Here is a 25,058-nt window from a genome sequence, read left to right on the forward strand (position 1 = left end):
ATTTTCCTGGTCTTAATGACGGTATTAAAATGAGTTGAGATGTAATGTTTTAAGTTATTTGTGAGGTGCAGGAAGAACGTAGGGACTTACTGTATGTGTAAACATTACTTCCGATACAGCTCTGAAGGGCTTTCTTTCCAATTCTTTTGCTGAATTACACAGAAGAATGATGGTAAATCCAATTTCTGTGTGGTGTTTGTGTATTTAGACGTTGCTCCGGGAGGTGCACCAGGAGGGCATGCAGGTGCTCTCTCTGTCAGAGCTCCCTCTCACTGAAGGCGAGCCGGGCAGCCAGTTCAACGTCCCAGGCTGGGTGAAGGAAAGAGACGCCTTGCTGGCGACTGTGGAGTCTCTCAAAGGCCTCATCACCCAGATGCAGACGCACAGAGAAACACAGGTAGCGGAGGAGTCTTCACAAAACACTGCTTAGTGTTTGTCATAAACATCACAGTTCAAAAACAGCAAGATTTAAATGTCAAATATTTATATTTCATCTTGCACCGTATTAGTGCTTTTGTCTTCATCTGTGTGTCTCTGACTCGCTGCAGACGTCAGGCGGTGCGGACTGGCGTGCAGAGCTGCTGGATGCAGTGCGGCAGGTGTTTATGAGGGAGCGCAGCATGCTGAAGAGCGCCCTCTACAGCCAGTTGGACCTGCTGGACACCAGCGACGCCATCATCCACCTCAATCAGCTGGAGCGCAGATTGGCTGAACAGGTCCGAAACAACTGAATCTGTAATCTGGCACTGAATTCACTCACTTAAGAAAACTCTGTAGTCTTCATTGTTGTACACATAAAGAGGGTAAAGACCATTTTAAATTTACTCTAGCTGGAGAAACGAGACATTTGACAGTAGTTATTTAAAGATCTGAATAAATGCTCTTCATTTATTCATTATTGTTCAAATTCAGTACTGGTATTGATGCAATAGCATTTATTAGAAAGTATAGTGTGTCAAACCAGTCAGTTCCTTCTTCTATTATCTCTAAGAGCAAGTCAGTAAGATTATTTTTATACAACATTGTTCAAAACAAAAGTTAAAAGCATTAAATGTCGTACAAGCAGCATAGAAACAAAATACATTTTGCAAACTTCAGTTGAGTTTTATAAAATAAGGAAGTCAACTATTCCAAAGTATAGGGGTTTAGAGGAAACTCCCTTCACTTCTACTGACACTGACAAGTTTTTATTTTATTTTATAATAAAAGCATACAACGGTTTGCATCACACGTGAGTCTTTGAGAAGTGTGATCGACAACGTCCTGTCGTTGCTTTTGAACACATCAGTGATTGATTCATTGGCTTTTACCCAACAGAAGACAAAATCTTCTGGACAGAAACAACCTTCTTTTATCTTCCTTTCCCTTTTGATCATTTCTGCTGGTCAGTAATCAAATGTTATATTGTGATCCTGATCCAGGACGCCCATCACAGAGAGGCGCTGGGTTCTCTCCACACTGCGGACAGGTCCAGTCTCATCTCTGAGATTCATCAGCTCCGTGGTCAGCTAGAGCAACTTCATCAAGGTGAAACAGTTAAAAAAAATAAAAATACTCTCACTGGTGATGTTCTTTTTTACCTACTACTGTAATGTGTTTTTACGTACGCCCTGATATTAAGGTTTTCTGATTGTCGTCCTCCAGGTGCCCAGCCTGCCGTCTCTTTGGGTGGTGACCGTAGCGTGACGCAGCAGAGGGAGGGAGGAGGAGGAGGAGGCGGCGACGGAGCAGTGGAGGCCGACGGGCTGCTGGTGGAGGAGCTGAAGGGTGAACTGTCCCAGACTAAACTGGAGATGGAGACGACGCTCAAGGCTCAGCACAAACACCTCAAAGAGCTTGACACACTCAGGTTAGGCAGGATGTTTGATAATCATATTCATTTTGTGTAACAGTCTTTTTTTTTACCTTTTTATCATCTGGTGAAGGATTAATTGAAAGATGATCTCTGTCAACAGGGCCGAGGTGTCGCAGAAGGCTTTAGAGGTTGAAGCACTGAACGACCAGCTGACAGAGGAGAGGAAGAGAAGCAGAGATGTCCAGTGGGCCACGGAGAAGGAGAGGTGTCGGACTGGGAGGAACGAGGACAGTAAACGAGAGGAACTGGAGGTAAGAGTCTTTAGACGAGTGCCTTTTGTATCTTGAAGGTTTTTTAGTTTTTTAACATATGCCAACATTTTATTGTTTTTTTTTGGAAAATAACAAAGAAAAAGAAAAACACATGCAGACATATTAACAAACAGGCATTTGCACAAAGTAAAGGCCCAAAACAGAAAAAGATAATAAATAAATGTGAGTTACATTTTGGAGTTACATTCAGGAAGGTGGCAGGTTAAAGCTTAGGGTTCCCAAATGCTCTCAAAGTTATGAGGAGCCACAGTATTGTGAATCTCAAGTCTGAGATGTGGCATCACCTCCAGTGACCTCCAGTGGAGAAGGATGAAACTCTTCTAACAAAGTTACAGATTTTGAGTTTAGTTCCAGAAAGATTTTTGTATTTGTTACTGTATTAGTCATTTTTTAAAAGTGTGTTTCCATTTTCCTTTTAGGACCTGCAGCTTACTCTGGGGGAGCAGAAGAGCCGCGTGGCTCAGCTGACTCTGACCATGGAACAGGAGCGGCAGGCCTTCTCTCAGCTCTCTCAGCAGGCTGAACAGGAGCGTCTCAGCCTCCAAAGACGCATCCAGGAGCTCCAGGTCCAGCTGGAGACGGAGCGAGCCAAGGCCCTGGAGATGAGCATGGCACTCGGGAGGGAGCGGGAGCTGCGGTCGGTTTTGTCCTCAGCTGGCGGTCCCTCCAGTGAGCAGCGGGACGAGCAGAATAAGAGGGGTCTCAACGAGGAAGGGAGTCTGCTGGAAAGACTGCAGAGGGAGCTGGATGACAAACATGCAAAGGTGGGATGAATTTGCTCTGAAGACGAAGGACAAAAACATCATCCAAATGTCTTGTAAATATCTGTTAATCAAAAAAAACTGTCCTCATCAGTAAATATATGTGTATCTTAAGTCTGTATTTCTTCCTCATTTTTCTCCTCCAGGTGGTGCATCTCCTCAGTCAGGTGGAGGCCCAGAAGCTCGAGGTGGTACGTAAAGAGGAGGAGCTGACTTTAGGGAGTCAGAGGTCAAGAAGAGACCAGGAGGCGCTGCTGAAGGCTCAGGCCCAGCTGGAGAGGCTAGAAGTACAAATGTCTGAAGCCCAGGAGCAGCTGGAGAGAGAGATGGAGAGGAGGAAGAGTCTAGAAGAAGAGAAGGAAAAACTGGAGGAGAGGTTGAACCAGTTAGGAGAGCAGAGAGGACGGAGTGAGAGGAGCGGACCTGTGCAGGCTGATGGCCACAGCGAGTCCACCGACCGCACCAAAGACTGGGTGTTCCAGCAGAAGAGTGGAAATGTTCCGTCAGCGAGCTCCACCACTTCTCCTCACCTGGAGGCTCCTCCATCAGGTCACTCCAGCGGACCACACCACGGTCCTTGGCGCACAGTTGACAAGATCCTCAGCAAACTCCACCTCGTTTCATCCAAGATCCGCGGCATGTCGAACAAGACTACTGGCAGGTAATCAAAGGGAAAAGAGATGACTAGTTGATCTGTATACTCAACCGTAGAGGAAGGATGTGTCTGGTGCTCTTGGGGGAAAAAATGGGAAAATAGGATATAAGGGAAGGCAATCAAAAATAAAAAGCCTTTATTGTAGTGCCGAAATCATCAATTAGTCCTGATAAAGACCTACAGTGGTCAAAGCTGGCTTTTTAAATTGGCTGGATTGCCTAGGGGGTGGCAGACCGGGGTGGTGGTTCCCCTATTTAAAAAGGGGGACCAGAGAGTGTGTGCCAACTACAGGGGTTTCACACTTCTCAGCCTCCCTGGTAAAGTCTACTCCAAGGTACTGGAAAGGAGGGTTCGGCCGGTAGTTCGAACCTCTGATTGAAGAGGAATAATGCGGATTCCGTCCTGGTCGTGGAACAACGTACCAACTCTTCACTCTCGCAAGGATCCTGGAGGGGGCCTGGGAGTACGCCCATCCGGTCTACATGTGTTTTGTGGATCTGGAGAAGGCGTATGACCGGGTCCCCCGGGTGATACTGTGGGAGGTGCTGCGGGAGTATGGGATGAGGGGGTCACTTCTGAGGGCCATCCAATCCCTGTACGCCCAAAGCGAGAGTTGTGTCCGGATACTCGGCAGTAAGTCGGACTTGTTCCCAGTGAATGTTGGCCTCCGCCAGGGCTGCGCTTTATCACCAATCCTGTTCGTGATTTTCATGGACAGGATATCGAGGCGTAGTCGTGGAGGAGAGGGGTTGCAGTTCGGTGGCCTGAGGATCTCATCACCTGCTCTTTGCAGATGATGTGTTCCTTATGGCATCATCGGTCTGTGACCTTCAACAGTCACTGGATCGGTTCGCAGCAGAGTGTGACGCGGTTGGGATGAGGATCAACAACTCAAAATCTGAGGTCATGGCTCTCAGCAGGAAACCGGTGGATTGCCTACTCCGGATAGGGAATGAGTCCTTACCCCAAGTGAAGGAGTTCAAGTACCTCGGGGTCTTGTTCGCGAGTGAGGGGACGATGGAGCAAGAGATTGGTCGGAGATTCGGAGCAGCGGGGGCGGTACTGCATTCGCTTTACCGCACCGTTGTGATGAAAAGAGAGCTGAGCCAGAAGGCAAAGCTCTCAATCTACCAGTCGATCTTCGTTCCTACCCTCACCTATGGTCATGAAGGCTGGGTCATGACCGAAAGAACGAGATCACGGGTACAAGCGACCGTAATGGATTTTCTCAGACGGGTGGCTGGCGTCTCCCTTAGAGATAGGGTGAGAAGCTCAGCCATCCGTGAGAGACTCGGAGTAGAGCCGCTGCTCCTTTGCGTTGAAAGGAAGCCAGTTGAGGTGGTTCGGGCATCTAGTAAGGATGCCACCTGGGCGCCTCCATAGGGAGGTGTTCCAGGCACGTCCAGCTGGGAGGAGACCCCGGGGAAGACCCAGGACTCGGTGGAGAGATTATATCTCCTCACTGGCCTGGGAACGCCTCGGGATCCCCCAGTCGGAGCTGGAGGATATGGCCCGGAGAAGAGTGGATGGATTGCTCTCCTATTTATCCTGCTATAATTAATGTTTTTATATCAACAAAAGATCACACAACTAAATGAAGGAAGAGGTTCAAAACGCTTCAACCTGTCAAAATTCTGTTATTGCAGGTTTAACATTAATAAAAATTATATAATATCATATTATAAAAGCATCTTTATAGAAGTAACACTTAACCTGTAACAGAATCCATAAAAGTGCCATCATATGCAGGTCTAATATAGCCATATGGAAATTAACTCATTGTCTGTCATGTGTTACATGTTGTGTGCAGACTGACTGCAGAGGTCGACAGTGAAGAGTTATCCTGGGTGCAGTCCAATGTTGACGAGGTCATCACTATGCTGCAGCAATCCCAAGGTCTGCCCTCCATCCCAGAGGTCAGTAACTTAAATTTGTATTTAATATGAATTCAGTTTTAATAGATGATATACAGAAGCAAAATATGGAAGACCAAATTGTTGCCAAAACTTAATCAAGGAACAGTTTACTTCACCTACTCGTGGACACGTTTTGGTCAAAAGGAAGAATTTTCACTTTGCTGATGAGATCAACTATTTGTTTATTTTTCCAAACGTCTTGTGTGGGTCCCAGCAGAGTGCGTCCCTGCTGGCAGGAGGCTCTTCCAGCTCCTCCAACACCCTGACAGAGCGGCTGCTGAGGCAGAACGCCGAGCTGACAGGTTTCGTCAGCCGTCTGACCGAAGAGAAGAACGATCTGAGGAACCACACGCTCCGCTTGGAAGAAGAGCTCCGACGCTACCGGCAGGCTGGACTGGGACCAGACGACAGTGTGAGTACATGACCGGAAACACTACTGATGGAGATGACGAAACTGATATTATTATTTGTCTTTATCTGTTGTCATTCAATACAGAAGTCTGACTCAATTCCATTGTTTCATTTCGTCCTGCAGTTCAGCAGCAGGAGAGGAGTTTCGAAGTCTGATTCGGCAGGTATGATGCTTTCCCAGGAGCGGGAGTCTTGGACTGAGAGAGAAGGTCCGCCTGGAGAAAGCTTTACTTCTGGCTCAGGCCCAGGTGGCCCGACTCCGGGGGGAGATCAGGAGCAACACCCTGCGAGAGATAACTGGACCTGAGGCTGAAAATGCTGCACTAAAGGTCAGCTAAAATGTCTGATAACTAACAGTAATTAATAGTAATAGAGTTTGTAGTTCATTCATTATAGTAGGTCAAACAAGAACTTTCTGTGTAATCGTTACTTCTTACTTTGTCTCCAGAGGATGTACGGGAAGTACTTGAGGTCAGAAAGCTTCCGCAAAGCGCTGATCTACCAGAAGAAGTATCTGCTGTTACTGCTGGGGGGCTTCCAGGAGTGTGAGGAAGCCACGCTGTTGCTCCTCTCCAGGATGGGCGGCCGGCCGGCACTCCCCAGCCTGGAGTCCCTCAGCCAGCGCCGCCGGGGGCTGATGCGCTTCCGCTCTGCCGTCCGAGTCTCTATCGCCCTGTCCAGGTAGGCAGCCTGAGCAGAGTGTTTGTTTTGTCCAGTGATATCCAATTAAAAACATACTCATGTTAACAACAGATATACAGTTTATGCTCTACAACTTTTATTTTATAAAAATAAAACCTACACATTTTCTGCTCAGGATGCGTTTCCTCGTGAAGCGATGGCACAAGGCGACGGGGGTCAACTCTATAACGTTCTGCAGCGTCAACAAGAGCGGATCAGGACAGATATTAGGTAACCAAAATATATCAGGTTTTTTGGCTCCTACATGTTAGAGAGTTTCATTTAGAAGTGATGCTCAATACATTTGTATTCCTATTCTCAGGTACAGAGGTGAGAGACTCGCCGTATCTTCACCCGGGCAGCGTGGAGATGTACAGAGAAAGAGGAAGTGGAGGAGGAGTCTCCAGCGGCAGGGGGCGGAGTGGACGTGAATCGCCCAGATCGGCTGTCTCCTCCACACAGCACAGGTGCAACATCAAATGGGGCTGCAACTAACAGTTATTGTTATTATCAATTAAACTAACAATGATTGTTGTGGTTTTGTTGTTAGAATTTAGATTTGTCTATAAAATGCAAAAAGATAATGTTCATAAAGAGATATCAGCCCAGATTTCTTGCTTTCTCCGACCAACAACATTTTAATTTCTTTAAAATAATAATGTAATAAAAATAAAATGTTATGTTGCACCACCATATTTTTACAGAAGCCCAGAATTGACAAACCAATCACTGACCTCAGAGAGGGTCCTTTCACTTTTTTAATTTACCACCACCTTAAGGCCACCGTAGTATTCCGACACACTTGTGAAACTGCGGTAACGCCAGCCATAGTATAAATTAGTTTGCTCCTAGAGTGTGTTATGGTAAAATGGTGTCTGAGCGAGGTGAAGGTTCTGAAAGATACCACGACGTGACTACGTTTTTTTACGTTATCGTAGTCTCAAAGGGGTAAAGGGAGGGATGAGTGGAGGGGTATTCTGTCGGTTGCAATCTGCAACCTCACCACTAGCTGTCGCTCAATCCTACATCCTGGTCCTTTTTAAGTTAACAAAATTCAAATCAAGAAAAAACTACCTTTTTAAATTCTTTAAATTGAAGGCTAACCCAAAGCAGAATTTCGACCTGTTCATAGTGACAGATTGTGTCCGTTCTGTTACTGATGTCTGCTGCGTCTGTGTTGTGTAGGTTTCCCATGGCGGGAGACCCTGGAGCACTTTCCTGTTCACACCTGCAGAGCTACGACCCCGACCGAGCGCTTACTGACTACATCTCCAGACTGGAGGCGCTGCAGAGGAGGCTGGGGAGTGTGACATCAGGTAACACGGGTGATATTTAGCTCTCTAATCTTTAGCTGGTCTAATGAACTGACAGACTGACTTACACAGAAAAATACACAGTAAATATATCAACACGAGAAGAGAGAGACGCATACAGATAGAATACGATGCACAATATAAATAATACACTATAATATACTCGGGATAGAAATAATTTAACAAACTTCTTCAACTAAGTATAAACAGGTTAATATACTATAGTTGTTTTGATGAATTTAGATAATATGGAGCCAGTTTGCCCTAAAACTGAACTACACATTGAACCTTTAAAGGATTTAAATGTTGCTTTGTCATCCAGTTGTTGCGTTGTTAAACTCTATAAAGTATCTGTCAATTTAACTAACTTTTATTTTCTCCGCAGGTGCTTCTTCATATGCTCAATTGCACTTTGGCTTGAGAAGATAAACACTGTCAAGTTACTTTGGCTTGAAGAAACTCAGTTGCCTTTTCTCGTGCTGAGCGCTCTGCTGTTTTTCTATCATTCTGGTGTGAACTGTATCTTTCCATGTGGACCAAAACACTTTTTTTTATTAGTGTACGACATGTTGTATTCAGGCTTTTTGTCGCCAGCACTTGAAAAACAGCTATGTTTGTAATTGAATCTGCCTCTTTGTTGTGGATGACCTTAAATCATGTATATTTGTCTAATGCTAATTTAAGACCTTGTGATTAATTTATATGTTTGTGTTGTATGGGTGGAGCGTTACGTAAAGAATGTTTGGGTTTATCATTAAGGAGGCTGCTACTGGATATTCTATACTACACTGTTTTGTTTAGGCCAGACGGACTACAGAGGACATTTGTAGAGAACGTATTTTTGTAAAGCGTAGGAGCTTTGAATTTTCTGGGTATTTTGTCAAAAACTGAAATAAAGATGACTACATTATTTGAAAGAGTTGAGTATTTTTCATTTCTTGTTGTCCACTGACTAGAAGATGATGGTTGCTTTCCCAAAACATAGGCATTAAGTGTGTGGGAGCTGATTTTTAAAATGTTCTTTATTAAAAGAAGGAATTAAACATAAAAAATTGGCTTTCTTGAAAACCAAAACACGCAAATAGGACACAAATAAACCAAAATATGTCATGATAAGCACAATATTTTCTGTAATGAGAAGACATTTTACAGTTTTATTCAAGGTCTAAGAACAACACAGCCTGTGCATTGAAACACTGTAACTCCGTTCAGCTAAAGATAGTCAGTGCTCGGTAACTCAACTTACTGACCAGTAAAACTCACCTTTTTAAAGAACACTTTATTTATGAAAAAGGGCAGAAAGAAGCACAAAACCTTAACGGTTGGACATTTAGGCAAAGCGAAGTGCAGTCATCTAAATGTTCCTAAACTCAAGTCCCAGGAAGTTACAGCTTCACTTCAAACACTCAGGATGTTTCCTCGTGTCTTCGCTGTGAGCCTCTCACTGTGTTCTCCTCTCACTGTGTTCTCCTCTTGTATCTGATGACGGGGTTGTGAGGAGTGTGAATCATTGTAGTGTAGTTGATTGTGGGGAAATATCCGTCCACCAGGTCAAAGTCGTACAGGCGAAGTAAAGTGGACCAGATGGTTTTGATCTGGACGTAGGCGAAGTTCTCCCCGATGCAGCGATGGCGTCCTGAAGAGCAGACAACAAAAGGTACAGTTTTGATCAAGCATGTGTCGTACATGGTCTTATCAGTGTGCTCGTTTTAGAACATACAGCTAATTTTTCAAAAACCTGAAACACAAGTTGTGAAAGTACATGAATTGCATCAGATTCTCCGCATTTATCGTGTAAATTATCGACAAATTAAACAAACTTCTTTCATGAAAAGTATTATATTTTCTCGTACCGGCTCCAAACGGCACGTAGGCGAACTTCTCCCCTGCAGCTGGGTTGTCGTTGAGGTAGCGGTCAGGACTGAACTCCATCCTCTCCACCCAGGTGTCCTGCAGACGCTGGTTGACAGTCGGGGAGACGCAGACCTGGTGGCCCACAGGGATGGTGTATCCTGCTGCCGTCTGAGAGAATAAGGGACCAAAGAAAACATTATGCAAAATTAAAAAAGGGAACTCTTTTTTTTGCTGATGTTAAACACTAAAAATAAACCGGTGTTCTTACCTGAAGAGAGCGAGCCATCCTCATCATGGTCATGATGGGTGGGCGTAGACGCAGAGTTTCCTTCAAACAGCGCTCCAACAAGCTGAGATCTTTCAGCTGAGAACGACAACAAAACATTATTAGGATTAACTGACTGTTTCTTAAAGAACATCCCAAAGGAACCATTACTTACTGCAGTAGAACATATTTGATGCATATCTGTAATTCTCAGTAATAGTTATTCAGTTTGTTCTGAATCTGTGACTTTTGGTGTTTATTTCTTTAAGAAAATGTGATCTTTATTCATTGCAGTGTTATTAACTACAGTAAATGTAACTGCAGTAGCTTGTAATAATAATAATAATAATAAATTTAATTTATATAGCGCTTTTTAAGACCTCAAAGCTGCTTTACAATAGTAGGGGAAGTGGGGGGAGGGGTTATGACGAGGGAAGAAAAGCTTGTAAACTGTATTTTGGTTAAGAGTACATCACACATTTAAATGTTTGTTATACATTACAACCAGGAGAAGGAGCCTCAGAGTGCAAAACCAGCCAACAAGATGCAAACCTGTTTTAACTGTGACTTAATATTTCATTGGAAATTACACAATACCATGTTAGTGTGGAGTAACCAAGTTAACTTACTGTGGAGTAACCAAGTTAAATTACTGTGGAGTAACCAAGTTAACTTACTGTGGCGTAACCAAGTTAACTTACTGTGGAGTAACCAAGTTAAATTACTGTGGAGTAACCAAGTTAAATTACTGTGGAGTAACCAAGTTAAATTACTGTGGAGTAACCAAGTTAACTTACTGTGGCGTAACCAAGTTAAATTACTGTGGAGTAACCAAGTTAAATTACTGTGGAGTAACCAAGTTAACTTACTGTGGAGTAACCAAGTTAAATTACTGTGGCGTAACCAAGTTAACTTACTGTGGAGTAACCAAGTTAAATTACTGTGGAGTAACCAAGTTAAATTACTGTGGAGTAACCAAGTTAAATTACTGTGGAGTAACCAAGTTAACTTACTGTGGCGTAACCAAGTTAACCAAGTTAAATTACTGGGGAGTAACCAAGTTAAATTACTGTGCAGTAACCAAGTTAAATTACTGTGGAGTAACCAAGTTAACTTACTGTGGAGTAACCAAGTTAAATTACTGTGGAGTAACCAAGTTAAATTACTGGGGAGTAACCAAGTTAAATTACTGTGGAGTAACCAAGTTAAATTACTGGGGAGTAACCAAGTTAAATTACTGTGCAGTAACCAAGTTAAATTACTGGGGAGTAACCAAGTTAAATTACTGTGCAGTAACCAAGTTAAATTACTGGGGAGTAACCAAGTTAAATTACTGTGCAGTAACCAAGTTAAATTACTGGGGAGTAACCAAGTTAAATTACTGTGCAGTAACCAAGTTAAATTACTGGGGAGTAACCAAGTTAAATTACTGTGCAGTAACCAAGTTAAATTACTGGGGAGTAACCAAGTTAACTTACTGGGGAGTAACCAAGTTAAATTACTGTGCAGTAACCAAGTTAAATTACTGTGGAGTAACCAAGTTAAATTACTGGGGAGTAACCAAGTTAAATTACTGTGCAGTAACCAAGTTAAATTACTGGGGAGTAACCAAGTTAAATTACTGTGCAGTAACCAAGTTAAATTACTGGGGAGTAACCAAGTTAAATTACTGTGCAGTAACCAAGTTAAATTACTGGGGAGTAACCAAGTTAAATTACTGGGGAGTAACCAAGTTAAATTACTGTGGAGTAACCAAGTTAAATTACTGTGCAGTAACCAAGTTAAATTACTGTGCAGTAACCAAGTTAAATTACTGGGGAGTAACCAAGTTAAATTACTGTGCAGTAACCAAGTTAAATTACTGTGCAGTAACCAAGTTAAATTACTGTGGAGTAACCAAGTTAAATTACTGGGGAGTAACCAAGTTAAATTACTGTGCAGTAACCAAGTTAAATTACTGAGGAGTAACCAAGTTAAATTACTGGGGAGTAACCAAGTTAAATTACTGGGGAGTAACCAAGTTAAATTACTGTGCAGTAACCAAGTTAAATTACTGGGGAGTAACCAAGTTAAATTACTGTGCAGTAACCAAGTTAAATTACTGTGGAGTAACCAAGTTAAATTACTGTGCAGTAACCAAGTTAAATTACTGTGGAGTAACCAAGTTAAATTACTGTGCAGTAACCAAGTTAAATTACTGTGGAGTAACCAAGTTAAATTACTGTGCAGTAACCAAGTTAAATTACTGGGGAGTAACCAAGTTAAATTACTGTGCAGTAACCAAGTTAAATTACTGGGGAGTAACCAAGTTAAATTACTGTGGAGTAACCAAGTTAAATTACTGGGGAGTAACCAAGTTAAATTACTGGGGAGTAACCAAGTTAAATTGTGCATCATTGTGTTAAAAAGGCCGTTTTTGGCAGGATTGTATAAGGTTGTAAAGTTACAGGAATTAAGCTTTTTTTCTTTGTATTCCATGTAATGAGTTTTAATTCCATTTTAGAAATGTTGTAGATAATATTGTATGTTGTGATATTCTGTGCAATCAGTCTTACCTGATCCAAGTCGAGCGGAGGCAGATCTTCTCCACACACAGCCTTCTGCTCGCCGTAGCATTTCTCCTGCAGAGCTTTGTCCCTGGCCAGGAAGAAACCCAACCAGGCGCTGGTGGTGGAAGACGTGTGCTGACCCGCCAGGAGGAGACCAATCAGCATCCCCGCAATCTCGTTATCATTCAGGGGTCGTCCGTCTCTGACGAGGGAAATAGTAATTTTTAGAACTAATGGGGGTTTAAAGGTCCGTAATCATATTTAAAAGATTTAAGCGAATGTGATCCAGCAGTATGAGCTCAGAATCGAAACCGTGCTGTCATTTCTTTGTGCTCGGACATTGAAGCTCTCTTACTTGTAGCTGGCATCGACAAGGGTCTGCAGCATGTCGTCCACTTTCTCTCCAGATTGCCTGCGTTTCTGAATCACCTTGAAGAAGATGTTCTTGATCTCTCTGTGAGCTCTGTCCCTTTTCCTAACAAAAAAAAGGTTATATCCGTGTCATTATTTTTTACACGTACTAAAAACCTATATACAATGTCACATGACGTACAGTCTAATCAGGAGGGATTGGTAAAAGTGTCTAACATTTTGTTTTCAAATCTTTTCTTCTTTGAATTAACAGTTTCACTATTTTTGGACTTCTTTTGTATTGTAATATGGTAACGCTCAAGTTTCTTTTCAGGAATCTTTCTGTGTGTGTCCTGAGCTCCTCCAGCTGTCCTACCTGAAGCTGGGCAGGGGCAGCCAGCCAGGCAGGAGCCAGGCAGCATGGCTGAATCCTCCGTCCAGGTCGGCATAGAGCTGGGCCACTTGCTCATTTAGCATGCTGCGGATCTCCTTCCCATGAAGGCAGCTGCTGGCCGTCAGGATGATCAGCTCAGACAAGGCCTCAAACAGGTCTGAAACAGGCAAAAAGTTCAGTCAGCAACAGCAACAACTCAAAGCAATCAGACTGACAAACAATCAGTTTACACATATTTTGCACCAAAAACTCAATAAGAAAGTAAAAACATTACAAACTCCACAAAACGTTGGACTAAATTGACCAAAACAAGCCGGAAGAAGTCTGATTAAAAGTGAATTATGTCAGTTGTTAATTTTCTAAATCTCATGTTAAATCAAGTGAAGTGAAGGATCTTACTTCTCTCTCCACTGTCTCCCCATCTCTGAAAATACTCGATGGTCTCCGCTTCGATGATTTTCACATGGTCCTTAAAATGTGCGATGTTCAGTCCGGTCTTCAACATCTTCTTTTGTTCCAGAAAGATCTGCAACATTTTAGGAGAAAGTAGGTGTTATAGCAGCAATATATGGTGATTCATTTCAAAGCAATTATTTACTTGTCGGATCTTATCAATTTCATCAATTTGACTCTTTCTTCCTGATGTGGATTTGTTAATAGATGTGTTTTCACTCACGGGGTTGGGCACATCATAGGCTACTCCTTTGCCAAACACTGGAGTGGTCAGTCTGGAGTAGACGTCCTCAGCATTCAGATCCTCATTCTTGCTGTTGAACATCAGTGTGGCGGCTTCGCTGCCCAGCAGGTAAGTGAATGTGCTCCCCACCATGGTGAAACTGAACACAGGGCCGTACTGTGGGTGGACAGCAGAGACGCAGGGGTTAAAAACAGTGCTGGGGGGTCTGGACAAACTATGTTTGCTTTTACTATGGATAATTTCAGCTTCTCTTAGGCTCTAAGACTTGCATGCCATTAACCATGTAGATGCAACTGGTGTCAAAAGTAGACAGTGTAGCTTCACATGCCAAAAAAATTTGAACAAGGTTGAAAGGTCAAGTGTGTGCGTGTGCAAATCACTGTGGATTAGAGGTAAAAATAAGATAAAGACTAGAATTGTTTTCTGTGCACGAGTGCAAACTGCAACATAGAGCTGCAACTCACAAATATTTTACAATTTAAACTGTTCAGTATGTTCTTGATCAGGTGATGAATAATTTGGTTTGTATATTTCTTTTTAATATATAATTTCTCAAAGCCCGCACAACAATCCAAAACCTCAAGAAATTAAGTTTTAATATCACAGAAAAAACACAAATATTCACATTTAAAAGTGAACAGTGAATTTCTAGCAAGCAAACGATCTATTACGAAAACAGCTGCAGATTAATGGACTAAAAGTTTCACTTATCCTGTAATACTTACTTTTTCATAAGCATTTTCAAGAAATTCAATAGGGCTTTTCCCAAATGCAATGGCATGACCCAGGAAGGGGATGCTGGAGGGTATGTAAGGTGGATATTTCTGCAAAAAGAAACATATCAGTGGATGATGAATACAAGCATACAAGGAATTTCAACAACGATTTTGGAACTGCATTTTTTGTATAACTTACCAGATCACTGTCAGGGGACTGTTTGAGCAGCAATTTAGAAATATATCCCAGAGTGAGGGTGATGACAGAAGCTGCCAGCACCACCGAGGTCAGGTTGTCGCTTATTTTACCAACAGTGTCCCCGAGCAGTCTACTGCTCATTTCATAAAAGTGGATTGACATTTTAACTTCCTCCGCTGGATCTGTCCTCTCACAAAACAAACGGTCCAAAGACCCACTAAAACCTGGAATAAATCGCGTTGTCCTCAGGAAGATAAACGTCCACTCATTCAAAGTTTCCACGGCGGATAAATGTCCAAGTTATCTGATGTTGATGTTGGGGGCCGTTGGTAATATTCCAACGTCTCTACCTGTCAATGCTCGTCCTGCCCCCGCCTGACCAACAGAGGCTTTCTATTGGCTGTTGACTGCGTGTCCGTCAAGCGGCCGCCGCTGTGATTGGCTGCTGGTACCTGAACCGATGTCGGGCTATATGATGTCACTCCAGCAGGACTAACATGGTCTGCGCCATCGATTGTAAGGATGCATCGACAATTAATATACAAATCGTTTTCCCTTTTTTTAAACCACGTTGAAAAGTTACACTTATTGTCGGCGACCCAGAGAGATACCGAAATATTACCAAGACATGGATAATTTATTGGCGGAAAATAAGCTAGTTTGCTGTCAACTGGTAGTGTATTTGAGGCTAATCACAAGGATGTAGTTAGCTTAAAATTTCAAGATATTACCAATTTGCACAGTGTCTAATTAGAATAGCAATTTATTTTTACCTTAACAAAAGCAGATGTTTGACATTTGTATAAGTTATAAGAAGTTAAATAATACTTTTTACAATGCTAATAACCCTAAAAAAAGAGTAGGCTTCATATTTATTTTTTCACATGGGCTTTTTACTTTGATATTAGGTTTTAAATTAGGTACATTTAATTAATAACCATGTTACACACACAGCATAAGCATAATGTTCTATATTTACGATATACTGTTAAATAGTTTTTTATGGCATGGCCACAAGGTAAACTAATTAATGTAGTATTTCTAGAGTATCTTTCTTCCTAAAAAATATGTTTCTAGTGTCATGAAGTGTTTCAGTCTAAAGCCATTAGTCATGTAGGAGTGATATCTCTATTGACTTATTCATTGTTATTTCACTTCCCTCAGTTTAAGCTATTTGCCTCAACAGGTCATTTTACAATTTTCCTTCAGACTAATATTCCATAAAATTAATCATTTTTATTTATTTTATTTTATAGACTTTGTGATTAATCTAGAAAATAATCGGCAAATGATCCAATAATGAAAATAATTCAGTGTTCAACACAAATTCACAATACATCCTCATTCATAAATGAGTTTATTCAAACAAAACATTAAATAAACATATTTACATTCAGTTAAAATATATGACTCGTCAAAAATACACAATGTGAGGTTGTGAAAGATATCAGTAAGCAAAATATACAAAATGAGGCGTTTGTGGAGAGGCCGACTTTTCTCTTCATCCAGCGTTATTGCAGTCAAATGAAAGTCAGTAAGAAGAACCTGCACTGGGATATTTGGCAGCTGTGCTCAACCGTTTTTCAGCCGTACGCATATTTGTCCATCACGCTTTTATCATTTGGTGTCATCTGTCCACTCAGCTTCATCAAAAGCTTCACAATAAGGCCAGCCTGTACGGAAATAATGAACATAAGTGAGACTGTTTTTAAGTTTAAACTCCTTTTCAATATGTGAACATATTAAACTTGAGCTGTAATCCTTGAGAAGGGTTGTCAAAATATTCAGCTTTATAAATGCACTGTATAAATTATATTATTAAAAACAACTTTGAACCATTTGAATAGTTTTGAAAACGTCCTGGAGCAGTTACCTGTTTTGTGTGCACAATGAAGTTCATTTTATTGTCACCACTGTGTATCTGGAAGTACTGGTCAGCGTGTCCAAGCTGCCACATGAATGTGCCGTACTCCAAACTGATGAGAAGGACCTGGGAGTGCAGAGGTTTAACAAATCATCATACTGAGCACGCACGAAGAGAGACATCACAACAAATGTTCAAGAAAAACCCATTTACATTATTCCTAAAAACAAACGAGCCAAGTTCTGTGGTATGAATTGTTTTAAATGAGGACAATAAGCATTAAGAGATATTGCACCCCAAAATGAAATTTCACTTATCAATCACCCATATACGTGTGTGCAAAATCCAAACCAGCCTCTCGCTTGTAGCTTCATCTCAGCTTTCTTACAGACAATTAAGTCTAACCCTTTAACAACCAGTTTCCCCCTTTATGCAGCTTTAAGATTGGAAAAATCATCTTATTCCACACAGTATGACAGTATAATATACTGTATACTCAGTATCAGCTTATCTCCACTCTTCATTGAAGGCATATGATGTTTAAATAAAGTTAAAATATAAGAATACTGATGAAGTGAAATATTCATAACAATGGCAACACCAAATGTAGACATTCTAGATGTTTTGTTGTTCCGTTTCTGCACATTTTCCCAGAATGAAGCCTGACATATCTGATACTTAACAATCTTTGAGCTCTTAATTAGAATATAAAATAAAATTTGAACAATGTTTTGCTGCCCAGCAAAATTGGAGGTCCGGTAACATTTGGTGTTTAAAACAACACAGGATAAAAGATTGCGATACCTTGGTCTCCATATTCATGAGGTGCAGCCCCTTCGTGTTGACCCCGACGTAGACGCGGATGACTTTGTGGTTGCTGGCGCTGGCCTTGGTGTAGACCTGGCCCGTGAAGAAGGCCGCTCCGTAAGTCGGGATGTCCCAGCAGTTCTGCAGGAAGAGTCGCTGCAGGTGGTGCATCTCTTTACTCACACCCTCACTGGTGCTCAGCGCCTGTCAGAGAAGGAGAGAACAGCCTGTCAATGACACCAGCAGTGGATTTTATTTAAAGACCGAGAGGAATTTAACTTCCAGCGTACTTTGTACTCGTGCAGAATCCTGTTGGTCCAGTGGTACGCTTTGCTTTTCACTTTGGATATCGGCACAATTGATTTCAGGTTTTCCTCACTGTTAAAAACAAAACAGAAATGCAGCTTTTTACTTCATACAACAACTCAACAGAACGTAAATGGTTCATGTTAACATTTATGAGTTTCAATGCAATATGTATTTAACCTTAAATCTAAATTCAAACAGTGTTTTACTTGAGGAACCCTTGCTTGTGCTTCTTGCTCTCATAGCTGCCATAGATGATCTGCAGGAGGAGGCTGGCCAGTGTGATCAGCTTGCTGTCCGGAGCAGGAAAGAAGCCCTTCAGGAGGCAGTGACGCGCCTCGTCGAACAGAATGAGGATGGCCAGAGGATCCTCCACCTGAAACAAAACAATGAGTAGCATAGTGAGGACTAACACCGGTAACCAAGTCAGTCACCATCCAGCATTACGCAGGCTAGAAACCTTGTAGGTTACAAACAAGCAGCTTCTTTTACAATATTAACTGAGCTACCTTTTTCTCTACTTCGAGAGGCATCCGGACGTCCCTGCGGAGGAAGAGCTGAGGTGTTTCCCTTTGAGGATCCAGCACCGTCAGGTCCGTCACAATCTCTGTCCAGATGCGCAGGTGCTGCAGGGGCTTGTGGTACGGCTTCAGCTGCAGGTCTAGTTGTAACAAGGTAATTGCACACATGATGTTCTCAGGTTGAAAGATACATTGATCTCCATATACTATTGAATCTTTTAGTATTACTGTCACTGACATAAAACATTTGATAAATTCCTCTGAAGTTGACTGAGCATGTCATGGTGTTTGGTCACAGTTGGTTTTATAGCCACAGGATCAATGTAAGAGCGACTTCAGCACACGTGTGTCTTGTGAGTGAACTTACTGAGGTTCTCGGAGCAGATCCAGATGGTGAAGTACTGCTGTGTGTCCTGTGAAAGACGCATGCCTTCCATGATCTGCTGCACCGTCGTGTTGTTGCCGTGCTTTAGCTCCACGGAGCGATACGAGCCGTCCATGCGGTAGATACGCACCTTCTCATACTGTGGAACACACGTACATAAACAAAACCAAGTGAAACAGTTTAGTTCTGTTAAAAAAAAATATCTGCAAGACACCTACGCTAGAGGAGATAGCACCATCTAGTGAGCAGCAGACTTAACTGACACAAAAGTATTTAGAAGAAACTAATTTCTTTACAATTCTCAAAAAAAAGCCTGACTTAATGTCATCAAATGCATGTATGAAGAAGTGTATACTTTAGGGTGTGAGTGTGTTTAGATAGAGTAATAACAATGAACAGTGTCTTGCTGAAAAAGACTTTCATTATGGACAAAATATGGCAAGCCTTATAAAAACTATAAACACATATACACAATGTATAAGACCAGCCAAAGCTGAATGGAAGCTGGATGAGATCAGCATAAATACTCTTGCGGAACAGTTTAGTGTCATGTTCGCAATACCAATACAGTAATTAGACGAGTGTCTGACGTGTGACTCACAGGTTTGCTGCTGGTTTGCTGCAGAAGCTTCACCGTCTCCTCCCATTCGTTCTGTTTGTTCTCCTCACACACCTGCAGAGGGGATCTCTTCTGCTGGTCTTCTATGTGCTGTTGGTGGTAACGTCAATATCACTATTTATGGGTTCCACTATTATTGTATTGTGAGTTGTGACATAGTGCGTCTTTATACATAAATGCTTTGTTTAAAAAAGAAAAGAAGCAATTACTATATAAATCAATTCACAATATTTCACTATTACAAGTGCAATGAACATAAAATATTGAATTCGTCAGGCTGTGAACACGTCATTGATATAATTGTATCAATACTGGCAGAAGGCAGTTCATGTATCAATCATCATGATATTTATGTTTTTTTGCATGTGCATTACTGAAAAAATGACACATTTAGATTCAGTTCAAATAAAATAGTTAAGGAAAAAAGTTTTACTATAACTTTTTCTATTAATCTACAATAGATAAAACATGTATAAAGCTTTACTGATATAACAAATCAAGAAGTGTACATTGTTCCAAATGGAAAGTAGCTGCAGTCGTGACATTAACATCATGTTGACATTATAATGCCCCATTGAAAATAATCCAGAGCAGTTTTGGGGGAAAATAGAGAGGAAGACAGCCAAATGTTAAGACGTACCCGGTCGATCTCGGAGTGCTGCAGCAAGAGTTGCACTATCTCTGCGTGGCCTCCTCTGGCTGCAAAGTGCAGAGGGGAGCTGAGCTGGCCGTTCAGCAGGTTTGGATTACAGTTTCCTTTCTCCAGTAACAGCTTGGTCGCCTCGACTTTACCGTGCCTGCATGCAACCAAACAAAACTTTATCACAACTCATCATTAACAACACAAACCAAAATGAGGAAATGTCAGACCCACCAGCAGGAGTAGTGAACGGGAGCCCAGTGGTCGCTGTCCAGCTGCTTGACAGAGAAACCGCTGTCCAGCAGCTTAGACAGCAGCTCCGTGTCTCCTTCACAGGCACTGCGGTGCAGGGGGAAGTCTTCCACCCACTGGCGCTCCCTACAGAGACATTTTGTTCATAGCATTTCTTTTTTTTAGACTACATGGTGTACGGTGGAAAGAAAAAGAATATCAAATGTCATGACCAAATGAGAAATGAGACACAAAGAGGAGCAGAAGTTGACAGTAATCACAATGTGGTTTAATAGAAGAATAACTCCTCACTTGTCTTCTGCCACACAGTTTGGACCGTGTTGCCACTTCTCCCTCTTGGGGATCTGGATCTTGGAGTAGTCGGGTGCTCCGAGCCCAAAGTACGGGTTGATTATAACTTTGTCCACCTGCAGAAGGAGCAGGAATGACAAAGGGAGGGTGATTTAGGTCCCAGTGCAAAGACAATGACACATTTATATTACTAACAAAAGCAAATGTTTATCTTTTAAACAACAAATCTTCCCTGGTAAATAACATCAAACATGTCCATCCCCCATCCATTTTCTATAAAGCATCTTCTGGTTTAAAAGAAAAAAGCTGACTCACCCGGTTGGTGTACTGCAGATCAGAGCCGTAGAGCGGGTTGAGGATGCACATGTCTGCCTTCTCCAGGGACATCATCTTGCTCTTGATCTCCAGAGCAGTGTAGCCCATGTGCAGACCCTCCTCACTCACTTTGCCCTCGCTGCTGTAGGCCGGGTTGCTGACGTTGGTCTTCACTCGCTCAACGGGCGCTGGTCTGAACAGAGCGGGGATGGCGTGAGGCACGGTGTGCTGCTCTGCTAACCATCTGTGGAGGTCAAAGAGGCAAAGATAAAGCTTTGTTTCCCCAAAGCATCATCCGAGAAGACTGAGGCTGCAGTCGTATTGTCTAAATAAATGCTAAATACAGGTGCGTCAATGCTTCCCTTCTTATCTCATTTAGCATATGCCGTTCCACAATTCCTTGCGGAAACAACATTTAGAGCAACCCAACATTCTGCCTTTAATAACATCCGCCATCGCTGTTTAATTGTACACTTTTTTTACAAGAATCCTTACTTCAATTGTACAACATTGAGTTTGTCTCATTTTCTATGTGTTATAAATAAAGTTGCTTTCCAAAAAAAATAAAACATCTGCAGTCGCATAATTACGTAGCCTAGTGTAAGTGCATTTGGATTCTTTTGGAAGTCTTTTTGCCAAGTCCTTATGAATTCTCCTTCACATATAAAGTGGTGAGGAAAACACACAAGTCGTCAGTTTTTTTACTATTCAACCGCAGCCAATGTTTGAAATATTCCCTCACTTGTCTAAAGCCAGAAGCATCTTGGAGGTGATGGAGCAGAAGTGAGCGCTGGTCTCACTGCACACCCGCATGATGTCCTGGAAGCAGTAGAAGCTCGGGCTCCCGGCGCTGTGCACAGGCTTGCTGTTGTCTGTTCAGAGGGATTTATTCAAATACAGCATGTAAACTATTTTTCTTTTTTTACAATATCCGAGGCATCAATTTAGACAGATTCTTACCTTTAACACTGACTGGCACGACAAAAAGTGAGGCCTCTTTTCCTTCATTGTTTCCATCAAGGGGGAATTTCTTCATATGCACCACACGCTTTCCTGAAAAACAAAATGATGGATCAGTGGTTCCCAATCTTAGAAGTCAACTCAAAGACATGTGCAGCCTGTGACAAGGAGTCCTGAGTAGAACATTCCTTCACTTTTTAGAGGCACAAGCCAAAAGGTTTGCGAGCCACTGGTTTAAATGACAGTCAGCATTGGTGATGCACGTCTTGCATTATAAATATTCATGATTCATGAGTGAAAATTTCCCACACTCACCTATGAAGCCTTGGTTGTTGGATATCGTTCGGATTGTTTCATCAACATAATCCAATATAGATTTGGATTTGTCTCCTGCTGCTTGGATCTTTGTCGCCAGGAGGACTTTCTTTCTTTTCTTCTCCTTCCCCTCCAAAGGCACTTCAATCAGCAGGATCTTTACAGGAACGAGAGGAATCATGGAAACAGAGTTAAAAATACTGGACTGGAAAGGTGTTAAATGGCTGCTTGAATGCCTGTTTAGATGTAGTTTCAAATAGTTTTTATTTTATTCAAAAAGGTTAAGTTTTAGTTTTACAGTAGTTTTGGGAATCAATTTGAGTACTCTTTGACTACCACACATTGAATGAGCTTGGATAAATGGCATTTTCTCTACTAATATTTAAATCATGTTCTTGTTATTGCATTAATTGTGAAGCAATAGCTCTTGAAATGTCAAGTCTAGTTTCGGTTTTTCTTAAAGGATTTATTTAGTTTCGGTTTTAGTTTATGACAATAACTCTGGTAACTACACATAGACATTTTAAACTAACATTAACTATATTCAGCTCCTGAAATATAATGAGTGTATATCCCTCAGAAGAAACATAAGCGTCCTCTTTGTCCCTTCCATTTTAGATTTCATATAACTTTTTTTTGGTTTGATGTTAAGGCCAGCAGCCAATCAGAGTCTGGCTCAGCACATTTACCTCATAGGCTTTGGCTCTGTACTCCTTTGAGCTCAGGCTGACTTGACTCTTTGGGCGAATGACGGCAACAAACACATTCTCGAGGCTGTCCTCGTTGCCCATACTGCTGACTCTTTCTCAGTCCCGACAAAACTTTCTACACGAGGGCCAAATGCCGTGGAGAGGCATCCCTGAAACAGAAGATCACAGGGGGAGTAAACGTTATTACGAATGTTGAGATACATTATAATATTGTCATCCAGTTTGAGGTTAAAGCTGAGCAATTCGGACAATAAAAATCAATACAAAATACCAGAAATGTGATGATACTTTGGGAATGTCTTTTGGTGCTTTATAAAATATTTAAGCCGATTACAATTTGATTGATCAATTCTTTTTTTCGACATAAAATTGATCTGCAACTATTTTGATCATCAATTTGTTGTTTTAAGTCATATTTCAAGAAAAGATGTCATACATTTTCTAGTTTAAGTTTCTCAAATCTGAGGATTTGCTGCTTTTCTCTGTATTGACATTTTATTAACTGATACATCTGTTGATTAATTGAGATAATAATCGTTTTGATTAATGAAAGTAATTGTTAATGGCAGCCCTAATCTACACTAGGACTGAGTGTTGGCCAAATAGGTCTCGTATATAGATCTCATTTCCCTTAAAGGTTCATGTAACTTGTGTAAATTGCAGGACTAAATTGTAATGCAGCTTTTAAGAACCAAAACAGACAACGTTTGAGGTACATATGATTGTAATGCATTATATATATTATATGATACTTGATATTGATGTATTGAGTTCAGAGGGAGGTTACGCCCCGGAAACCAAACTCTGTTGTCTTTAAACAGTTCTCACACAAAGTATAATGTATGCTATATTTTAGACTATACCCCTAGCTGCTGGGTTAAACTAGTGTTGATACATTTTTCTCGTCCACATCAAACGCGATCAACTTTTTGGACTGAATCAGCAGCTGTAGCCGGGATGCTACACTCATCACTACCACTTTTCCGCTCGTTGAGCAGATGAAACTTACCGAAAGCGACTTGACCTTTTCCTCAAACAGACCAAAACCTGCTTTCCTCAGTTCTCGAGGACTTTCAAATTGTTGACTTAAACAGAGACTGCTCCAAGTAAACTTGCAGAGCAGATATTTGCGGTGAAGCAGTTGCAGGCCTGTAACTTTGGGGCAGGGCTGCAGAGACAAACAGAGGAACCGCGTTACATTTCATGACAGCGGCTCCGGTCGGAAAACAGAGGACTCTGGCGGTGAGGGGGACTCAGTGCGCAGCATTAAGTACGACATACAGCGAGTGTCACTGTTTTTCTTGCTAAATTCTTGCAACAACAAAATAATAAGAGCTGTTCTGTTAAAAAAACAAAAAAAAAACATTTCAGAAAGATATAGTATAGGCCTTGTACGGTATGTCCCCACGTTTTGGTTCATTCGTGCGCACACCGATAACCAGCATCATAACAGATCAGACTTTAACCCGGAGCATAAAGAGCAGAGCACTTGCTTCAGGTAACAGTAAATTAAGTTGATGATTACTTTGTAAATTACCTTTTACGAGAAATAATATCTTGCCAAGCAAGTTTTATCAACGTGTCTTGAGAAATCATCCTCAAGCTAAAGTAAAGCTAAATTAAAGAGTCCTTATCATATCTATCTACAATCAAGGACAAGGTCCCCAAGTGTGTGGCTGCCGGTATGAATTACTTGAACTGGTAAAATTCTTTAATTATTAATGAATCCTCTCATAGGCCTGGCCTGGGCTCAATTGTACATGCTTACAGCTACGGGTGTTTTCAACAAAGACATGACAAGAATCCAAACACCAAGAGGAAATGTTTCTCTCTCGCTGAAACTGATAATGAAAGGTGTGTGTGTGTGTGTGTGTGTGTGTGTGACCTTTTTATATAACACTTTATTAAAATGTATCCTTTAAGTTGAACTACATGTTTACAGTTACAGGGACATTATATTTAATCAATTACTATTTTTTTGGGACAGTCATTTATTTGTCCTCTTAACATTCTTATTTAAATGTGAAGTTAGCAGATAGATAGCTTAGTTTAGCACAAAGACTGGGAAATATGCTAGCCTGGCTCTGTCCACCGGTTACAATATCCTCCTATCAGCACCTTTGAAACTCACTAACAAAATATATTTTTTTTATTGTTATAAAAAGACATTGCAAAATCGACCAT

General features: G+C 41.5%; 3 protein-coding genes across 3 annotated transcripts in view; 1 reads left to right on the forward strand and 2 right to left on the reverse strand.

Moving 5' to 3' along the window:
- akap9 (A kinase (PRKA) anchor protein 9) overlaps positions 1 to 8,783 on the forward strand; it is a 64,688-nt gene extending 55,905 nt beyond the window's left edge. Inside the window, 16 exon segments of the mRNA XM_029442772.1 lie at positions 209 to 397; positions 549 to 716; positions 1,422 to 1,527; positions 1,645 to 1,849; positions 1,956 to 2,106; positions 2,547 to 2,891; positions 3,035 to 3,549; positions 5,354 to 5,459; positions 5,677 to 5,871; positions 5,995 to 6,069; positions 6,071 to 6,199; positions 6,319 to 6,551; positions 6,688 to 6,782; positions 6,874 to 7,018; positions 7,737 to 7,867; positions 8,250 to 8,783. Of these exon segments, the coding sequence (XP_029298632.1) occupies positions 209 to 397; positions 549 to 716; positions 1,422 to 1,527; positions 1,645 to 1,849; positions 1,956 to 2,106; positions 2,547 to 2,891; positions 3,035 to 3,549; positions 5,354 to 5,459; positions 5,677 to 5,871; positions 5,995 to 6,069; positions 6,071 to 6,199; positions 6,319 to 6,551; positions 6,688 to 6,782; positions 6,874 to 7,018; positions 7,737 to 7,867; positions 8,250 to 8,293 (2,832 nt within the window). The 3' untranslated portion in view covers positions 8,294 to 8,783.
- Positions 8,784 to 9,004: 221 nt separating this feature from the next.
- On the reverse strand, positions 9,005 to 15,230 carry cyp51 (cytochrome P450, family 51). The gene is made up of 10 exons (XM_029442795.1): positions 14,890 to 15,230; positions 14,700 to 14,798; positions 13,954 to 14,130; positions 13,677 to 13,803; positions 13,260 to 13,434; positions 12,888 to 13,007; positions 12,539 to 12,734; positions 9,987 to 10,082; positions 9,718 to 9,886; positions 9,005 to 9,500 (listed from the first exon to the last, which is right to left on the reverse strand). The coding sequence occupies exons 1-10, from the start codon at positions 15,049 to 15,051 to the stop codon at positions 9,322 to 9,324; spliced, it is 1,500 nt and encodes a 499-aa protein (XP_029298655.1). The 5' UTR covers positions 15,052 to 15,230; the 3' UTR covers positions 9,005 to 9,321.
- A 999-nt stretch (positions 15,231 to 16,229) lies between these two features.
- On the reverse strand, positions 16,230 to 24,209 carry krit1 (KRIT1 ankyrin repeat containing). The gene is made up of 17 exons (XM_029442786.1): positions 23,884 to 24,209; positions 22,854 to 23,023; positions 22,165 to 22,321; positions 21,850 to 21,942; positions 21,632 to 21,761; positions 20,890 to 21,133; positions 20,575 to 20,690; positions 20,266 to 20,409; positions 20,032 to 20,188; positions 19,374 to 19,481; positions 18,755 to 18,911; positions 18,376 to 18,527; positions 18,076 to 18,242; positions 17,851 to 17,938; positions 17,558 to 17,764; positions 16,763 to 16,879; positions 16,230 to 16,562 (listed from the first exon to the last, which is right to left on the reverse strand). Exons 2-17 carry the CDS (start codon positions 22,953 to 22,955, stop codon positions 16,473 to 16,475), a joined length of 2,229 nt encoding a protein of 742 aa, XP_029298646.1. The 5' UTR covers positions 22,956 to 23,023; positions 23,884 to 24,209; the 3' UTR covers positions 16,230 to 16,472.
- Positions 24,210 to 25,058: the final 849 nt, after the last annotated feature.

This window comes from Cottoperca gobio, chromosome 11 (genome assembly GCF_900634415.1).
Source record: "Cottoperca gobio chromosome 11, fCotGob3.1, whole genome shotgun sequence".
Lineage (NCBI taxonomy): Eukaryota > Metazoa > Chordata > Actinopteri > Perciformes > Bovichtidae > Cottoperca > Cottoperca gobio.